This window comes from Carcharhinus amblyrhynchos, chromosome 4 (assembly GCF_965287045.1).
Source record: "Carcharhinus amblyrhynchos chromosome 4, sCarAmb.v2.hapA, whole genome shotgun sequence".
Taxonomy (NCBI): domain Eukaryota; kingdom Metazoa; phylum Chordata; class Chondrichthyes; order Carcharhiniformes; family Carcharhinidae; genus Carcharhinus; species Carcharhinus amblyrhynchos.
Window position 1 is genome coordinate 77,899,490 of NC_137327.1, and position 20,351 is coordinate 77,919,840.

A 20,351-nucleotide genomic window follows, 5' to 3' on the forward strand; every position below is an offset into this window, starting at 1 on the left:
TGAAATGAATTGCAGGGCTCTGGGAAAAGAGTAGGGGAATGGTACTGAGTAATTCAGAGCTGGCACAGGCACAAAGGGCCAGATGATGACCTTCTGTACTGCAGCATTTCATAATTCTATGTTCCTCTAAATAGAAATTACAATCTATTTAAGGCTCCATCACCCATATTCTCAGATTCAATGTCCTCCAACAAATTGATTTTCAAATCCCTCCACATCAGTAACCTCCCTCAGCAACTTGATACAAATTTACTCTGGGTTCCCACTTCCTCTGCTCCTTGTCTACATGCCTCAGCCATAACACCACCTTCATTTTAAAAGTCTGCTAAACTAACTGCCAATAACCTGTAAAGTATCAGCAAATGAACAGCATAATTGACATGCAAGTTATTAAATTTATATGTTCATTAATGAGCAAGTCTCAAACATCAGAGGTCCTCCCATAAGGAAAACAGCTTTTTATGTTTATATAATTTATTGATTTATGAAACCCAATATACAGAGGTAATCAGTACAGCAGAAGCCACGAGGCTAGAAGCAAATTTGCCCATCTGTACGCAACTGCTTGCAAACACTTGGTCCGTTCATCTAATCTTCCCTCCAGTTTTGAGGGGTGATTTTGCCAATAGGAGACAAGTTCCATGTGAGCCCAGCCTGTGTTGCAACCTACATGCAAACAGAAAAAAGTGCAAGAAACAAGCAGGTAAGTTACAACATTCAGACAAAAAAAATCTGCTATTCAATTTTTCAATATCTGAAACAACCCAGACGAGCCCTGTAGGGCAGGCTGCACTTGTATTCACTGGAGTTTAGATGAGCAAGAGTCAATTCAATCAAAACATACATACAAAGATCCTGAGGGGTCTCGACAGGGTGGATGCTGAAAAGATATTTCCTTTTGTGAAAAGTTCTGGAAGTCAAATTCACTTTAAATAAGTGGACACCTATTTGAGGCAGATTGAGTATATTTGTTCCTCAAGGCCCTGAATCTTTGGATCTCTTCTTCAAATGGGTGAATATTTCTAAGCAGAGGTGAATAGATTCTTGATAAACACAAGTTGAAATGTTATTGAAGTTGGTCAGATTAGCCATGATCTTACTGAATGGTGGAGCAGGCTCAACATGCATGTTCATACACTAAAGTATTTTTAGACACACTTGGCTCAGCTTCAGAAGTTCAGCTATAATTTTGCAAATTAAATAAGAAAGTAACAGTCCCAATACTTGTGCACAAAATTGGATATTTAATCTCAGTTCCATCTGTTTTAACATCAGGTGGCCAATACCAGACACTAGGGGGAATCCTAATACATTTGATCATAACTGCTCCACCCCACCTTAAATCTTAGAGTGAATAAATACAACATAGACAAGTTAGGTTCCAGGTTTAAATCAGATTTGATAGCCAACAAGAGGACAACCATCCTCTGGTGTCCCCCAGCTAGTGAAGGTGTGGGGAAACACAAAGGGAAGAAATCACAAGGATTCTGCTGTTAAATGTCTAGTGATCCCTGCTGGAAAGTTCTGTATTGAAAAAGGTTACAATAGGATTTGAGCACAATGCCACACATGATGTTGGTCCCACTTAGCCCAATAAAACAGCCTGCCAAAATTGTCTCAGCTCATGTCCATGAGCAACTGGACAGCATGCTGGCATAGTGGTTAGCAACACTGCTTTAGCACCAGCAACCTGGATTAGATTCCCAGCTTGGGAATCTGGAGTTTGCACATTCTCCCACCCATGTGGGTTTCCTCCACATGTTACAGTTTCCTCCCACAATCCAAAGATGTACAGGACAGGTTGATTGGCCACGCTAAATTGCCAGTGGCAGGATTAAATACATGTGCCTACGGAAATAGGTGAGATTGTGCTCACTGTGGACTTGATGGGCTGAATGGCCTCCTTCTGCACTGTAGAGATTCTATGATTTCCATGGATAAGGTTCTAGTGCAACTTGAGATATCATATCAAGCAAAGGACTTCAGCAAATCTTGGGAGTTTACTGAAGTGAGTTAAATTAACAGTTACTTTATCTGTAGAAAACATCAGTCAACTATATACAATAACTTAATTTCTCTAATAACCTGATAGTTCTTAGTTATCTGGAGATGTATTGTGATTCAGTCATATTATACAAAGCTCTGGAAAACTCCACTTCAATCATTGACCAGTTTTTCCTGTAGGCCACCCAGAACTTTAACAGCAAAGCTAGAAGCATAAACTTGTAAAGCACCCTCAGTTTATCCAAAGCAGGAGTTTGACCTATTTTGTTGGCTCAAGTTAGCATTAGGAGATTGGGCAAGACAACAGTAATACAAATCAATGGTGGGATCCCATTTAGAATATTATATCCAGTTCAGGGCACCATATCTTCAGAAGGATACACTGGCCATCAGGTGATCAAAGATTGACCAGAATAATACTGAGTCAAATAATTAAGTTTAAGGGTATATTGCATAGACTAAGCTTGTATTCCCTCATGCATAGAAGATAAAGGGACAATCAAATTAGTTGTGTAATATGGTTAAGGGATTAGATAGGTTGGAGAGAGAAACTATTCCTATTGTACCACAGTCTAGAACAACAATTCAGGTTGCTGCTGTTAGGAAAGAGATATGTTTTTTGTAATTTATAACAAGGTGTTAGAATAAGGTATAGCTTGGAGCTTAGTTTAATTTGTATTTCAGCTTTAATTTCATTTTTTAACAAGTTGCCTGTGGTTTGTTTAGATGCATGCATTGTAATGGGGTTTTATGACCCTAAAGTAGACAAAGGGTATAAAAACTGGACCTAGTAACAAGAGGCTACAGGGGAGCAGAAAGCAGTTTGAGTCAATAAAGAGAAAGCAATCTAGAAATAAGGAGCTTTTCAAGGAATCTGTTGGTCCAGGAAAAAGGAGAGAGCAGATCCCAGGCATCAGGGAATGGGACATGAAAGTTTTAGGAAGATTAAGCCCATGAACAAAGAACAGGAATCTGATTTAAAAAAGTTTTGTTCAGTAAAGCTAAGTGAGGAGCAGAGGTTCCAAGTTGAAAACAGAGCTGTAAGCAGACCTAGGAATGAACACTTGAGAAACCAGAAATCCAAGGTAATCCAAAGGTTGGTGACACGTTAATACATCCTGTGCTATGGGTATCAAAGATTGTGCTGAAAAGTTTGAATGTGTGGTGTTCCATGGTAGAGGATACTGGAAGGAGGGGTCCAAATATCAGATTCTTGATGTAGACATTCAAGAGAAAGTAGTTATTTTAGGTGGCATCTGTCACTTGGTCTATGTGGTGTCTGACTGCATTTCATCTATTAGTTTAGAAATACTGTGTACTGACCAAAAACAAATTTAGAGTTTAAAATAGATTTTGTAACTTGTATTATCCTTATAAATCTCTGTACATCTGTACAAGTATAACTGGGATGAAGGAATATTGTAAAATCTTTTCTGGTTTAAAGGGTGTTTAATTCTTTTGTTAAAAGTCCATTAGCTGACAGAGTGTTCAGTAGCTGCCTTCCGTGTGTCAAAAGAAAACAGAAAAGTTAGGATGTATCAAGCCAGGTTCCATCCTGGGAACTACATAACATCAGCTGGGATCTTACTGTTAGGAGCACTTTTTCCCCCCAGAAGATGGAAATCTGGAACTCCTGCTCAAAAGAAACTTTTCAGAACAGATTTAAAAGCTTTTTGTAGACAATCATGATGCAGATGAACCATTAGCTAACAGAATGAAAGACTCTAAAAAGTTAAATGCCCTGGTCCTACTATAACAACTTGAATAGAATTAGTTGAACTTCAAAACCAATGTTTTTTGGGAGAGTTATTGCCACATATCAATTCAGAATCTCTTCAAATAACTGCTGTTATGTCTACAGACCAAGCCTCTACAACTTAATCTAGTGGCCTAACAAGCCACTTGGTTGTATCCAACTCCCAATGAAACCAGATGGACCACCCAGCTGAGACTTAGCTGTGGAAATGACAATGGCAAACCCAGCCCTGTTGACTCTACAAAAGTCCTCTACTAACATCAAGGCTTGTGCCAAAATTGGGAGAGCACAACAGCCTATACCCCAAACACCAGCATCACCAGTACTCCAAGTCCTGTCCCACCAAACAGATCTGGTAAGTGGTACACAATTGGAAGGGCATTGCCCTAAGAATCACCATAAGACTCTGGACCCCATGATCTTTTATGGCACCAGGTCAAACATGGGCAAGGAAACTTCCTGCTGATTACCACATACCATCCTCCCTCAGCTGACAAATCAGGCCACAGCTAGAGTATGGTGTGCAGCTCAACAGAAAGGATATGATTGCACAAGGGTGCACAGAAGATTTACCAGGATGTTGTCTGGGCTGAAGCCTTTCAGCAATGGACAGCCTGGTTAGGCTGGGGTTGTTTGCTTTACAGCAGAGAAGGGACCCAATTTAGGTGCACAGGATTATACAGGACACAGATAGGGTACATCAGAAGAAACTGCCCCCTTGTGTGCTTGGTCTATAACCAGGAGACATAGATTTGTGCTAAGCAGCAGGAGAATGAGAAAGTTCTTCATCCAGTGGGAAACTAGAACTCATTGCCTCAACATTTAAAGGGCATTTGTAAAGCCAAGAAGATGGGCTTAGAATAAATGGCTGTTTAATGGCCTGTGCAGACAATCAGCCCAAGGGCCACTGTAAAAAAAACTGACTCTAGTTTGCAGGTTGGACTTTGCCAACAGATTTGAACAAATGCATCTTTCAGCCAGTCATGCAGGCATCTTGCAATGTCTCACTATTTCACAGAATAATAAGAGCTAGGTTTGATCAAATTTCAGAGAATTGTTTGAACAAGTGATATAAGTCACTATTAAATGCTACAAATCCCTTATTCCAGATTGAATCAAAAACACGCTGCAGATGAGGATACAAATTTAATCCCCATGCTACAATGTTCGTATAAGGTAGCATCAAGTTGGTCACCAGCTCAAGGAGCAGCAAAAACCTCAGAGTCCATTCTTAACTCAGCTATCTGATCATGGTAGTTGGTTTTGAAATCACAAAAATAGTTGGCATTGCATTTGAAGAAACTTACATAGCTCCACACTGAAACAGCAAATGTTAATCCTCCCACAAGGATCACATTTCCATACTTGTCATGGAAGTCAGGGCCAGCTTTATGGTGAGCTTGCCTTGCTGCGATTTGGCGAATGCTCCGACCTAAAACATGAATAAACAATGAAAATCAGACAAATCTTTTTTACTTCAATCATGCACAACATCAAGCTTATCTAGACATTGTATTGCAAATCCTGCGGCCTGAGAATATTCATACGTATTTGAGGTATATCCAATGCTTGAATCCACATTCAGCAGCACTGCAAGTTAGTATATCTAAGCAGTGGGATTCAAAATGAATTGCCCAATCTGCTGAATTACAGCAACTAAAAGAGGCACCTAACAGTACTCGACTGCTCTAGGTGGAAATCAACAGAAGACTCAACATGATGCTGCTCAATCGACAGCCACAATGTAGCCAGGTCTGATAATGGTGCACTAAAGCCAGGAAGGAGCAAATGAAAGGGTAATATCACTTATTTTTATATTTAACAAAGCAAAGCTGTTAAATATAGTGAGACTGACAAATGGTATTCCTCAGGGATCAGTGCTGGGACCTTTGCTGTTTGTAATGATTTGGAGGAAAATGTAGCTGGATTGATTAATAAGTTTGCGTACGACAAAGGTTAGTGGATTTGCAGATAGCGATGAGGATGATCAGATGATACAGCAGGATATAGATCAGTTGGAGATTTGGGTGGAGAGATGGATGGAGTTTAATCAGGACAAATGTGAGGTAAAGCATTTGGAAGGTCTGATACAGATAGGAAATATACAGTAAATGGCAGAACCCTTGAGTATTGACAGGCAAAGGGATCTGGGTGTACAAGTCACTGAAAGTGGCAATGCAGGTGGGGAGGATAGTCAAGATGACATACAGCATGCTTGCCTTCATTGGCCAGAGCATCGAGTTCAAAAATTGGCAAGTCATGTTGCAGTTTTATAAAACCTTAGTTAGGCCGTACTTCGAATAGTGTTCAATTCTGGTCGCCACACTACCAGAAGAATGTGGAGGCTTTGGAGAGGGTACAGAAAATATTTACCAGGATGTTGCCTGGTATGGAGGGCATTAGCTATGAGGAGGGGTTGGAGAAACTTAGTTTGTTCTCACTGGAGCGATGGAGGTTGAGGGGAGACCTGACCGAAGTCTACAAGATTACAAGGGGTACAGACAGACTGGATAGTCAGAAGCTTTTTCCTAGGGCAGAAGAGTCAATTACTAGGGGCATAGGTTTAAGGTGCAAGGAGCAAAGTTTAAGGGAGATGTACAAGGCAGGTTTTTTTAAAAACAGTAGTGGATGCCTGAAACTTGTTGCCAGGGGAGGTAGTGAAGCGGATACAGTAGTGACTTAAGGGATGTCTTGACAAGTACATGAATAGGATGGGAATAGAGGGATATGGTCCCCAGAAGTGTAGGGGGTTTTAGTTCAAATCGGGCAGCATGGTCTGTGCAGGCTTGGAGGGCCAAAAAGGCCTGTTCCTGTGCTGCAATTTTCTTTGTTCTTTGTCATTCCCAGTAACTGTCTTTTAGAAAAAATTAAAAACTTGAATGTTTTGATCAGAACATATTGTAATAATCAAATGAAACACTTGAAATTTTCATCAAGACTGTTGTTTCCATACATCCAATGGTTGTATGTAAAAATATACCAAATTAATTTTTACTGGGTTCAGCTACACAACCTTCACAAACTCTACTCTCGCCTGTTACCTCACATTCACAGCAACTTGGTGTGAATCAGCTGCCAAGTCCTTTGGCAAATACAGTGGCACACTGCATTAATGCACAGCTGCAAATCACCCAGGTATAAAATATTATTCATGCTAAATTCTCCCTCAGTGTACCCAAACTGGCATCATGTGGTGATTAGGGGATTTTCACAGTAAATTCATCAGTGTTCATGTAAACTTACTTGCAACATTGATAACTAAAAAATTTAAAAAAATAACTAAATGCTGCTTTAACCTATCTTTTTTGGTTGGTATTTGGTAATTTTACTGTTTTCAGTAGCAAATTAAAATACAAAACCAATTTAAATCCAGTTTAGCTTTGCCTTTTACAAGTACAACAAGTCATTCTGTAGTTCATCGCCTTGACCACATTGTAAAATATTTCAGAATTGCTTTTCTTTCACAGCTACATAAAAAGGGACAATTATCAGTGGAAACCAAATATAACATAACATACAGCCATTGGCAAATCAATACAAATCTTATAGCTAAGATGTCTTGTTTTCACACTGAGCAAACCCCACATTGTGTCTGTGGCACTACCACTGTACCAAATGGGATAGAGCAGATAGAGTAAATTAAAAACAGGGCGTCTGAGGCACAGTGGATCATCAGCAACAGAATTGTACTCAACCACAATCTCTAAACTCATAGCCCAGCATATTCCTCTCTCCCATTACCATCAAGCCAGGGGATCACATCCACAACAAAGGGTGCAGGAGAGCATGCCACTGGCAACATCAGCATACCTAATGCATCCACCTAATGAAGCTACATATTGGACAACTTGCATGCCAAACAGGGAAAGCAACATGTGACTAACAGCTAAGAGACCAGATCGAGGTTCTGTTGTCCTACCATACACAGTTGGTAATGGTGAAGGACAATTAAGGAGGGTCAGCTCTAATGTCCCCCAGTAATAGGAGCCCAGCACAAAGACACCATTTTAAGTGTTTATAACAATCTTTAGGCAAGTGCTAAATGGGATTTCTTGCAAGCTGTGCCCAGCATACCTTCAAATTCTATCATTCACTCTTGTTCTATGCTTTTCAAACTTCTTTCTAACTCTCTAACAATGGACATGGGCACGGAAGCTTTTGAAAGGGTGCAGAGGAGATTTACAAGGATGTTGCCTGGATTGGGAGGCATGCCTTATGAAGATAGGTTGAGGGAGCTGGGACTCTTCTCCCTGGAGAGGCGACCTGATAGAGGTCTTTAAGATGTTGAGAGGAATAGATAGGGTGGATTCTCAGAGGCTATTTCCCCGGGCTGAAATGGTCGCTACGAGAAGACACAGATTTAAGGTGCAGGGAAGTACAGAGGAGATGTTAGGGGTAAGTTTTTCAGAGGGTGGTGAGTGAATGGAATCGGCTGTCGGTGGTGGAGGCAAACTCACTGGGGTCTTTTAAAAGACTTCTGGATTTGTATATGGGATCTAATGGGATTGGGGGGGTTATAGATAGGTCTATGGCTTAGTAGGTATAGAAGTGATTGGCACAACTAGTGGGCCGAATGGCCTGTTTGTGCTGTAGTGTTCTATGTTCTAATGCTTTAATTCAATTTCCTTACAGATTTGGCAATCCTCAAGACCCTGGAGCTTTCCTGCTGCCATCAGAATTTTGTATGGACTTGTCTCACACTAAGTTCATCTTTCTCTACACCCTAGTTATGACTGTAACACTACATTCTGCACCCTCTCATTTCCTTCACAATGAACAATATACTCTCTGTATAATACTTTTCACTGTCTAATATATGTGACAATAATAAATCAAATCATCACAGCTACCTCCCAAGGTCCCCTGCATCACAGGTGCCAGTCTATAACCAATTTGATTTACACCATTTGATAAATCAGCCAAAAGCAGTGACTGCTACCAAGGTCTTACAACATCCCTGTCATTCTCCAGAATGATCCCCACCCCTAGCCAAGCAGTACAGTTCAACACTGGCATTTATCCAGCAATGTGGAAATTTTATCCACACCATATCCACAAAAGCAGGATAAATCCAAACTGCCCAATCACCACCCTATCAATCTCCTCAATTATCAGGGAAGTGATGGCAGGTATCACTGACAATGTTACCAAGTGGCACTTCATTACAACAACCAGCTCAGTAGCTTTCTAGAGCCATCTGGCTTCTGACCTTATTACAATTGTTGTTCAAACATGGATAAAAGCTGAATTCAAGAGTGGGATTCGTAAGACTGCCCTTGACATCAAGGCATGCATTTGACCAAGTATGGCATTAATGAGCCCTGACAGAATTGAAGTACATGGGAACTGGAGAAAACTCTTCCACTGGTGGAGGCACAATAGATGATAATTACAGTTGTTGAACACCAACCCAGTCCCAGGGCATCACTGCCAGAGTTCCTCAGGCTAGTATAAATCGGTCCAACCATGATCTTCCCTCCATCACAAGGCCCGAATTGCAGATTTCTCCTCATGACTGCAAACAGCCAGACTGATACTGTGACAAGAGAAGTCCAGAGGCTGGCAATTCTAAGGCTCACTTCTGACTCCCCAAAGCCTATTCACCATCTACAAGGCACAAATCAGGAGTCTGACTGAATATCCTCCATTTGCCTAGGTGAGTGCAGCTCCCAGCAAAACAAGCAACTCAACACCATCCAGAACAAAGCAGCCCACTTGACTAACATCCCATCCACCAACCTAAAAACATTCACTACCTTCATCAGCAGTGCAGAGTGGCATTAATCACAGTGCACTACAGCAAATTAGGACTCCTTCAATTGTACCTTGCAAACCCATGACCTCAACCATGTAGAAGGACAAGAACAGTAGATGCATGGGAATACCACAATCTGTAAGTCCCCTATAAGCTATACAGCCTCCTGACTTGGAAACTACATTGCCCTTTCTTCACTATCACTGGACAAATCATGGAACCCATTCCCAAACACTGTGGGTGTGCCTACAGCAGTAGATGGATTGCAACAGTTCATGAAGACAGCACACCAGCACCTTCCCAAGGACAATTAGGGATAGGCCACAAATGCTAGCCTTGCCAGCAATGCCTGCATCCCATTAAGGAATAAAATGAGATGCCATTACATTACAGACTCCAATTTTCTGCACATAATGTCCAGTCAGCACAACTGCCACTTTGAATAAAGTAAAAAGCACAATACACAAGATAAGCTTTGCAATAAAACATTTAAAATCCTGTTTTAAAGATAAATACGTTCACAAAAAAGGTTTGCTTTGACTAATGCTCAGCATCATTTCAAGGCGGCGGTGGGACGGAAGAGGAGAAAGAAAGACACACAAGACAGACTTGGGGTACATAACTATGACTGGATGGTGCAAAAGAGCAAATTTAAATATACCCCAAGACAGAACCAAGCACTAAAAAGAAAGTTTGCATCTTAAAGAGATGCCCGAATGTAAAATTAGGAGAATTGAAATTTTGAAATGGAGAAATCAAATGAGCTAGAGAATATCACCCCGACCAAATTTGGTGAACCAGTCAAACAGTTGCGTCGAACATGGTTCAAATATTGAAGTACACAGATAGCACAACAGAATTCGGATTCTTTAAAATTACAACCATGTCCAGATAGCTAAATAATTCAGCGAAAAGGAAACAGAAACATGCGAGCTGCCTCGTTACGGCATTCACCCAAGACATTTGGGGCACATTTTTCCGCAGAACACCAACTTTCTGATATTGATATATTTCTTCCAGCCCGTATAAAAAGCTGCTCTAATTAAAAGGGTCACATTTGCCCTCTCTCCTCTTCCTCCTCTCTCTCTCTCTCGCGCTTCCTCCTCCATTGCTGGCAGAAAAGCCGGACAAAAGCGTACAAAGGCCAAACCCCTGCTGAGGGAGAGGGAGAGGGAGAAGCGGAGCCCGAGCGCCCAGCCGGCCGCAGCGAGCAGACATTTACCGGACAGAGACAACAAGCTCCTGGTGAGAGGCACCATCTCCACCGCGCGCCCCTTTACCCTTCAACAAAACAAAATGGCAGCCGGTCACCAGTACCCCGCATGCGCCGCCCTTTCACTGCTGGGCGGAAAAATCAGTTCCTTTTAATGTGTGTATTTTTTAAAAAATGGCAAAGCAATAACGCCAGCCACATACTGCTAGCTTTTTAAAGCAGGGAAACAAAATAAAGAGCGAATCCTTCGTATTTTCAAAGGAAAGACCACAAGTCCCAGAGTTCCCAGCAGCGCCCTCCCCTCTTCATTATGTTTAATAAATCTTTTCTGGAACCACTGCACATTTTCCCAATTACACATATTGATATCAAATGTCGGTATTCAATAGGAGTGGTGAATTTCCGGACAGTTTAAGCGCTACCGAATTTGGTTTCGAGTTAAAAGCCGCAGTTCTCTTTCTTTCCTCCAAATCGGCGGACGGGCGGTGGAGACTGGCAGCAAAGAACAATTCCAGATTTAAAAATAAATAGGAAATATGTTGGCATACATCAGGGTAAAGACCAGCACACTAAATGCTGTGACACAAACTTCCTATTTCTCTTCATCAAGCCTAACGGCGGCAGCCCAACCATGGGTGTCAGGATGGCCGAGTGGTCTAAGGCGCCAGACTCAAGGAGTGAAGTCCTTCCGTCATAAGCCGGGTGTTCTGGTCTCCAACTGGAGGCGTGGGTTCGAATCCCACTTCTGACACATCTTTTTAATAAGATTTCACTGCACCTAAATTACATTTATTTCAAAAACAAACATCTCAGAAAAATAATATCTTAAAAGAAAACTTTAATTTTTTTAATTTAAAAATTTAAATTTGTCATCTTCTATAAAAAGTAACGCACAATTTTTTTTTATAAACATATTAAGAATAGAATGAAAAATGGTCGACAGTGTTATAAGGCTGTTCCTAACCTAATCTACCGAGCAGCGTAGCTAGTTTCACTTGACATAAGACTATAAGATAGAGGAGCAAAATTGGGCCATGCAGCCCATCGAGTCAGCTCTTCCATTCAATCATGGCTGACGTACTAATTACAAAATTTTACTGATTAATTACTTAGGATACAGGATGTAGAAATAGGAGAAGAAAACAAAGTACAGGAATAAGTTTAATGTTTATTTATTAGTGTCACAAATAGGCTTACACTGCAATGAAATTAATGTGAAAATCTCCTCATGCCCTAATAAATATATATGCCTATATTTCTGATTGGTGGAATTGGTTAACAGAGTATTGCAAGGAGCTATCTCGGGGTGTCTTTTAAAGGATGTCCTTTATATATAAATAATTTGAATGAAAGAGTAGCAGAAGTTATAATGAAGTATATTGATGGTACCAAAATTGGAAGCCTGACAAACATTCAAAAAGACTCCAGGAGAAGGTAACTGAGTTAAAATGGAGTGACAGATGAATTTCAATGCAGGCAATATATTCAGTGAATTTTGAGGGAAAAAAAAATGCAAGAAAGTGTGCTTTATATTATGAAGTTAAGGGAATGGAGGAACTAACAACATTGTGAGCGCAGATATTCAAAGTCGAGCATGGAAGGCAAAAAACCTCTTTTATGTATTGGGCGATTGGATACGAGAAAATGACACTGAATGGTGTATCTGTGAAACATTACAGTTTTAAACTGGTCCGGGCACCTCACAATATAACGGATAAAAACGAAGTTTGATTCATTGAAACAGAGATGATAAGGAGATTTCCATTGAGATTTTAAATGTATAGAAGATGTTGAGAGAGTAAATAATACTTTAAAATGTTTTCCCACTGATTCTCAAATTTGTAATAGAATTGGTAATAAGTGAAGAAAAAGTGGAAAGTTAGAATATGTTTTTAACACATTTAGCACGGCTTGTTTGTTTTTTAACAAGTGACAACTGGGGAAATCCTTTAAGACAATTGAAAAGGAATTGAATAAGTATTTGAAAAGCAACTGTTGCCTAAAACAGATTGATGTAATGCTAATTTGAACTGCGTGTTTTTAACAAAATAACATAAAAAGATTTAAGATTTCTTCTGCAGTACCAGAAGAGAGCAACAGGTGTCAACAGACTGGTACAGCAGCGCATAATGTTGTATACAGATTGCGTCCCTACAACAGCAACTAGCATGGCATTCAGATTAATGCAGTATCTCAAAAAAACCGTTTGTATTTAAAGAAGGAACATACATTAGTCAATAACAGTACAGACAGCAGTGTTTCAATATCAAGGTGTATTACTTTAGTCATGGGTGTCAGGATGGCCGAGTGGTCTAAGGCGCCAGACTCAAGGAGTGAAGTCCTTCCGACCATAAGCCGGGTGTTCTGGTCTCCAACTGGAGGCGTGGGTTCGAATCCCACTTCTGACACATGTATTCTTTTCTTTCATCAACTGAAAACTTTGCCTCTGTTCAGTCCAATAATTATCTTAAACATTGCTAGCGTTGGACTGGGATAGGCACAGTAAGTAGTCTCACAACACAAAGATAAAGCCAAACAGATTTATTTGTTAGCACGAGCTTTCGGAGCACTCACCTGATGAAGGAGCTGTGCTCCAAAAGCTCGTGCTACCAAACCTGTTGGACTTTAACCTGGTGTTGTGAGACGACTTGCTGTGCAAAATGGGACGGTCGCAGAACAAGAATAAAAGATGGGTCCACAGAGGAGTAAATAGAAATAGAATCATAGAGTCTGCACCAACGTTCCAAAAGAGCATCTTACCCAGGCCTACCCCTTTGCCTATTCCCATAACCCCGCACATTTACCACAGCTAATCCACCTAACATACACATCTTTGGACACTAAGGGGCAATTTATCTGGGCCAATCCACCTAACCTAAACATCTTTGGACTGTGGAAGGAAACTGGATCACCTAGAGGAAACCCATACTGACAGAAGGAGAATGTGAAACTCCACACAGTGACCCAAGCCGGGGGGGGGTGGGGTTGGGGGGTGGATATCTTTCGGGTCGGTCTTTCGGGCCAAACCAAGCAAACAAACTTAAATTACGTTCGGACAAAGAAAAAGGGGGCAGCTCCCCAAAAGGAGGGGGAACAACCCGAACAAAAACAAAAGTACAAAGGAAACTTAAGACATGTCAAGTCAAAATGTGATAGTCGGGGTCTATAATGCACCTTAGCCCCTCCCTGCAGTGCCCAACGGGCACGGAAGGCATCGACTGTGCCCACGGACACCGCATGCTCCCTCTCCAGGGACACCTGGCCGCGAACGTAGCTGCGGTAGAGGGGCAGACAGTCAGTGACCCAAGCCAGGAATCATAGAATCCCTACAATGCAGAAGAGACTATTCAACTCATTGAGTCTGCACTGACCAGGCTGTCTCTCCAACCCTATCCCCTTCAACTCTTCCCCTTCAACTCTTACCCACTTACAATGGCTTGTCCATCTAACCTACACTTCTTAGGACACTAAGGAACAATTTACCACAGCCAATCCACCTAACATGCACACCTTCGGCCACTAAGGGGCAATTTAGCATGGCCAATCCACTTTCTATTTATTGTCTAGCGCTCAACCTTCAACATCATTATTCTTACAAAACTCATCTCCAAACTCCGTGGCTTGGACCTTGGCTCCTCCCTCTGTGACTGGATCCTGAACTTCCTAATTCACAGATAATAATCAATAAGGATGGGCAACAACACCTTCTCCAGGATCATCTTCAACAGCGGTGTCCCACAAGGCTGTATTCTCAGCCCTGCTATACTTCTCATGCACCTATGACTGTGTGGCCAAATTCCCCTCCAACTCGACTTTCAAGTTTGCTGATGACACCACCATAGTGGGTCAGATCTCAAACAATCACGAGGCAGAACAAAGAATGAGATAGAGAATCTGGTGAACTAATATGGCAACATTAATCTCTCCCTCAGTGTCAACAAAATGAAGAAGATTGTCATCGACTTCAGGAAATGTAGAGAAGAACATGCCCTGTCTACATCAATGGGGGCAAAGTAGAAAGGATTGAGAGCTTCAAATTTTTAGGTGTCCTGATCACCAACAACCTGTCCTGGTCCCCAGTGCCGAAACTATGGTTCAGAAAGCCCACCAATGTCTCTACGTTCTCAGAAGACGAAGGAAATTTGGCATATCAGCAACGACCCTCACCAACTTTTACAAATGCACTCTCGAAAGCATTCTTTCTGTTTGTATCACAGCTTAGTATGCTCCTGCTCTGCCTAAGGCTGCAAAAAATTACAAAAAGTCATAAATATAGCCCAGTCCATCATGCAAACCAACTTCCCATCCATTGACCCTATCTACACTTCCTCTGCCTCAGCAAAGCAGCCAGCATAATTAAGATCCCTGCGCGCCCAGACATTTTTTCTTCCACCTTCCTCCATTGGGAAAAAGATACAAAAGTCACGTACCAATCAACTCAAGAGCAGCTTCTTCCCTGCTGCCAAGAGACTTTTGAATGGACCTACTTTGCATTAAGGTGATCTTTCTCCACACCCTAGCTATGACTGTAACACTATATTCTGCTCTCTCTCATTTCCTTCTCAATGAATGAAGTGCTTTGTCCATATAGCATGCAAGAAACAATACTTTTCACTGTATGCTAATACATGTGACAATAATAAATCAAATCAAATCAAAACTCTTTGGACTCATTATCAACAGTTGCTGTTGTTAAAACTAGGGTCAACAGCTCTGATCTTGGAACAATTGAACTCTGTGTGGAGTCCCAAAGGTTGTGAAAGTTCCTCATCAAAAGTCGAGGGGCTGTTCCTCCAGCTTGCACTTGATTGGAACATCATGGATCCCATTTTGCCTAATTGTACAATGATTCCTTTTGATTCTTAATCTAAGTCACCAATCGCCCTGATTTCCTGACTTACTACCTGAATGGCTGTAAATTGAGAGTGGAAAGTGTGGGACCTGGGTGTCCTTGTAAGCGTGCAGGTATAGCAGGGGGTAAAAAAGGCAAATGGTACATTGGCCTTCATTGCGAGAGATTTCAAGTACAGGAGTAGGGATGTGTTGTTGCAATTATACAGGGCCTTGGTGAAGCCACACCTAGGATACTGTGTGCAGTTTTGGTCTCCTTTTCTGAGGAAGGATGTTCTTGCTGTCATGGAAGTACAACAAAGGTTTACCAGGCTGATTCCAGGGATGGCGGGACTGATGCACGAGGAGAGATTAACTAGGTTAAGATTGTTTTTGACAGAGTTCAGACGAATGAGGGGGGATCTCATCGAGACTTACAAAATTCTAACAGATGAGACAGGATAGATGCAGGGAGGATATTCCCAATGGTGCGGGAGTTCAGAACCAGGGGTCACAGTCTGAGGATTCGGATTAGATCATTTAAGACGGAGGTGAGGAGACAATTTTCCACCTAAAGAGTGGTGAGCCTGTGGAATTCATTACCACAGGAAGTAGTTGATGCCAAAATATTGAATATATTCAATAGGTGGCTAAATATAGCACTTGGGGCGAATGGGATCAAAGGTTATCTATCTACCCATGATTTAAATATATTCAGCGAGGTAGCCACCACCACTTCAACGGGCAGAGAATTCCAGAGATTCACCACCCTTTGAGTGAAGAAGTTTCTCCTCAACTCCGAAATACCACACAATATCACATAACTGCAGACTAGACTATTGAGTTGGGTGATCAGCCATGATCAGAATGCACGGCGGAACAGGCTTAAAAGGCCAAATGGCCTCCTCCTGCTCCTATCTTCTATGTTTTGGACTGTATCACTCTTGGTTCAGAGTTTGGAATTCCTGACATAAGAGCAGCATGAAAGGCAGTGGTTGAAGAAGTTGACCCAGCACTACCAACTAATTAGGGATGTATGTTAAATGCTATCAATGCTATCAAGAATTTTTAAAAGACCAGAGAGGGGATTTATATACACAAGTCATCCAAGTGGCAGGATGAGAAGACAGATGGAATCTTGGGCAGTAAAAATAAAGGCATAAATACAAAAGCCTGATGAACCTTTATAAAATGCTGGTTTGATCTCAACTCAAGAATTCTGCCCAGGGCACCACATTTTAGGAAGGATGTGAAAGTTTTATGAGAATGATTCCATGCTTGAGAAACTTCTGCTAAGTAAATAGCTTGGAGAAGCTGGGACCATTTTCCTGAGGTTAAGAGGAAATTCAATAGAAGTATTCAAAATAATTAGGGGCCAAGACATAACAGACAGAGAGACATTGTTCCCATTGATGACCAGGTCATGAAGTAAGGTGATTGCCAGAAAAATGGTGACATGAAGGAAAACCTTTTTGCAGAGGGTGGTTTTAATCTGGAAAACAATGCCTGATTAGTGGAGGTATACTCAGTAACAGCTTACAAAAGGAATTAGCTGAAGAGAGAAAAATTGCAGGGCTATGTGGGAAAAACAGCAGACTGGGACTAGTTGAGTTGCTTTTTCACAGATCAGGCACAGGTATAATGGACCAAATGGCCTCTTTCTGAACTCTAACTGTTCAATAGTTTATTGCATTTCACCCGATGCAGACTTTTTCTATTTTTCTCCTTTGCCCAACTTTTCCGACCTCTGTACTTACTTAAAATCTGTTACATCCCTAATTTTTAACAGTTCAGACAAAACATTGTCGACCTAAAACTTCAACTCTGTTTCTTCCTCTATGCTAGTCGACCTGCTAAGTATTTTCTGTTTTTATTTTGTGATTGATTGGATTGGTCGAGTACTTCGAATAAATAATGGAATTAATGAGGTGATAGTGTGGTTGATGTCATGTATGATGAGAGGTGTCTGGTGAAATAAGAACATAAGAACATAAGAAATAGGAGCAGGAGTAGGCCATCCAGCCCTTCGAGCCTGCCCCGCCATTCAATAAGATCATGGCTGATCTGAAGTGGATCAGTTCCACTTTCCCGCTTTCTCCCCATAACGTTTAATTCCCCTGTCTATCAGAAATCTATCTACCCATGATTTAAATATATTCAGCGAGGTAGCCACCACCACTTCAACGGGCAGAGAATTCCAGAGATTCACCACCCTTTGAGTGAAGAAGTTTCTCCTCAACTCCGAAATACCACACAATATCACATAACTGCAGGCAGAATTGAAGCCCATGGGGTGAAAGGGGCAACAGCAGTGTGGATTCAAAATTGACTAAAGGACAGAGAGCTGGTGATCTGTTATTTTTCAAGCTGGAAGGAAATACACAGTGGTGTCTTCAGGGCTTGATATTGGGAGCACTGTTCTTTTTAATTATATTAATGATCTAAACTTTTATGTATAGGGCATAATGAGGATGATAGTAACAGTCTCAGAAAGATACAGACTTGTGAAATGGACGGATATCTACATGGCAGATAAAACAATGATGCAGATAATCTGTGAAGTGATTCATTTTGCTGAAGAAAGAAGCGGTGCAATATAAATTAAGTAATACACCTTTAAGGGGCGTGCATGTACACAAGTCATTGAAAGTGGCAGGTTAAATTGAGAAAGCATTTAAAAAGTAATATAGGATACTCTATAAATAGAGGTAAAGAGTACCAAGGAAGTTATCCAAATAAAACAAAAGATATCCATTTAAGTTGCACTTTTCATAACCTCTGGCCCCCCCAAAGTACTTTGTAGCGAATGGAGTACCTTTAGGAACAGAGGTGCAGGAGTAGGCCATTCGGGCCCTCGAGCCTGCTCTGCCATTTAACTAGATCATGGCTAATCTTCCACCTCAATGCCATCTTTCAGAAATACCCCCTTATCTCTTGATTTCATTAGTATTTAGAAACCTACAGACCTCAGAAACCTACTGAACCTCCACAGCCTTCTGAAGTAGAGAATCCATGTGCAGAGAAAATTTACTAGTCCAGTACCAGGGGTATGGGAGTTAAGACATGTGGAGAGAACAGAGAAGCTGCAATTTTTCCTCACAGAGCAGTGAAAGTTAAGGAGAGATTTGACAGAGTTGCTCAAAATTCTGAAGGGCTTTGATAGACTAAATAAGGAGAAACTGATTTTGAACCAACAAGTTGTAATCTGGAAAGCAATACCTGAAACCAATGCTGACCCCGCCTCAGATTATTGGATCTAGACTTTTGTTATCATAAAATTTTATTCTTCCAATACACTCCTGACCAGCTTTTCATGTTCTGTTCCCTATAAAGTTGACATCATCCAAATCTTTGCTGCCCACGTCTTAATTCGCACCAAACCCTGTTCAATGATCAACCCTGTGCTCCCTGACCTACATTGGCTCCTGATTCAGCAACACTTCAGTTTTGAAACTCACGTCCTTGCTTTCAAATTCCTCCATGGCCTCACTCCTCCCGATCTCTGTAACTTCCTCTAACCCCAGTACGGAGAGAATGGATATGCTTGGTTTGTTTTCTTTCGAGCAGAGAATGCTGAAGGGGGACATGATTGCGGTGTATATGATTCTGAGGGTATGGACAGGGAGCAGCTGTTCCCCTTGGTCGAGGGCTCAATCACCTTCAGAGGGGATTTGAGAAAAAAAAATCACTCAGAGGATAATAGGAATCTGGAACGCACCGGCTGAGAAGGTGATGGAGGCTGGAAACCTTGCAACCTTTAAAAAGAATTTGCATGAGCGTTTGAAATACAATAAAATTCAAGTTTATGGCACAAGTGCTGGAAAACGGAATTAGTGCGACTTTAGTGGTAGTTATTATTGGTACAGACTTATTGGACCGAAGGGTCTTTCCTGCACTGTATGATTCTGTGACTCTATGACCCACAACCTTCTGAGACAAGAATAGAGGTCACAGGAAAAACTCAGCAAGTCTGCCAGCACCTAGTAGGAGGGAAGAGGAGTTAACGTTTTCAGTTCTTAGATTATTTGTCAGAACTGAATGGAGGGAGAATGCAAACTGCAACAAAAAGTAACACCTTTAAGAACAAAGACAGATGGCCTCGTGTGGGGCAGGGAGGAAGGGGTTTTGCATTCAGGCAATACATGTAAGGGATATTAAAAAAGGGAAGTAAAGGGGTTTAAGAGGGAGGAGAAAGGTCAAAATCTAAAGTTGTTGCATTCAACATTGAGTCCCAAGGGCTGCTTCTCCAGTTTGTGTTGGGCTTCACTGAAGCATTGCAGCAGGCTAAGAATGGACACGTGGGCATGAGAGCAGGTGCCGAGTTAACATGTGTATCAGAGATGTGGCTAGAGCCAGGTTGGCAGGCCCCAGCAAGGAGTCAGGATGGCTGGAGTGGTCAGGGCATGGGTAGAAGGGGTAATCTTGGGAGTGCTTCTGATGGGCACAGCATGCCCAGATAGGAGGCACACCCCAACCCTAGCCCAACCTACAGCTGTGAGGTTTACTCACAATTTAGATGTTGGGCATTGACCTCCCATAATGTGTTAAAAGTTCAAGCATTAATTGGCTACTTAAAGGCATAAACTGGTCCATGTATGAGCGGTCCTACCCCTGTCCAGGTAAAATAACAGCGGGCAGGAAAGAGTGAGTTAGTGACAGATTTGATGCTGTGACCATCGAGCCTAGTGTTACATTCTTCTCCACCTGACATCACACCCTCAAGAAAAGAGGCAAAGCCTGTCATTAGACCATAAGGCATAGGAGCAGAATTAGACACTTGGCCCATCGAGCCT

General features: G+C 41.6%; 1 protein-coding gene and 2 non-coding genes across 3 annotated transcripts; 2 read left to right on the forward strand and 1 right to left on the reverse strand.

Moving 5' to 3' along the window:
- Window positions 1–456: 456 nt before the first annotated feature.
- cox7b (cytochrome c oxidase subunit 7B) lies at window positions 457–10,829 on the reverse strand. Its single transcript, XM_080187387.1, has 3 exons — window positions 10,738–10,829; window positions 5,068–5,192; window positions 457–666 (listed from the first exon to the last, which is right to left on the reverse strand). The coding sequence occupies exons 1-3, from the start codon at window positions 10,772–10,774 to the stop codon at window positions 589–591; spliced, it is 240 nt and encodes a 79-aa protein (XP_080043513.1). The 5' UTR covers window positions 10,775–10,829; the 3' UTR covers window positions 457–588.
- Window positions 10,830–11,365: 536 nt separating this feature from the next.
- trnal-caa (transfer RNA leucine (anticodon CAA)) lies at window positions 11,366–11,479 on the forward strand. The gene is made up of 2 exons: window positions 11,366–11,403; window positions 11,434–11,479. It is a non-coding gene; the product is annotated as a tRNA-Leu (tRNA).
- Window positions 11,480–13,021: 1,542 nt separating this feature from the next.
- Window positions 13,022–13,136, forward strand: trnal-caa (transfer RNA leucine (anticodon CAA)). The gene is made up of 2 exons: window positions 13,022–13,059; window positions 13,091–13,136. It is a non-coding gene; the product is annotated as a tRNA-Leu (tRNA).
- Window positions 13,137–20,351: the final 7,215 nt, after the last annotated feature.

Excerpts from the sequence above, each read along its gene's own strand:
- cox7b (XM_080187387.1), bottom strand. The coding sequence starts at position 10,774 with ATGGTGCCTCTCACCAGGAGCTTGTTGTCTCTGTCCG. Across the intron at positions 5,193-10,737 it reads GAGCTTGTTGTCTCTGTCCG|GTCGGAGCATTCGCCAAATC; the intron begins GTAAATGTCTGC and ends TTCATGTTTTAG. Across the intron at positions 667-5,067 it reads CTGTTTCAGTGTGGAGCTAT|GTTGCAACACAGGCTGGGCT; the intron begins GTAAGTTTCTTC and ends GTTTGCATGTAG.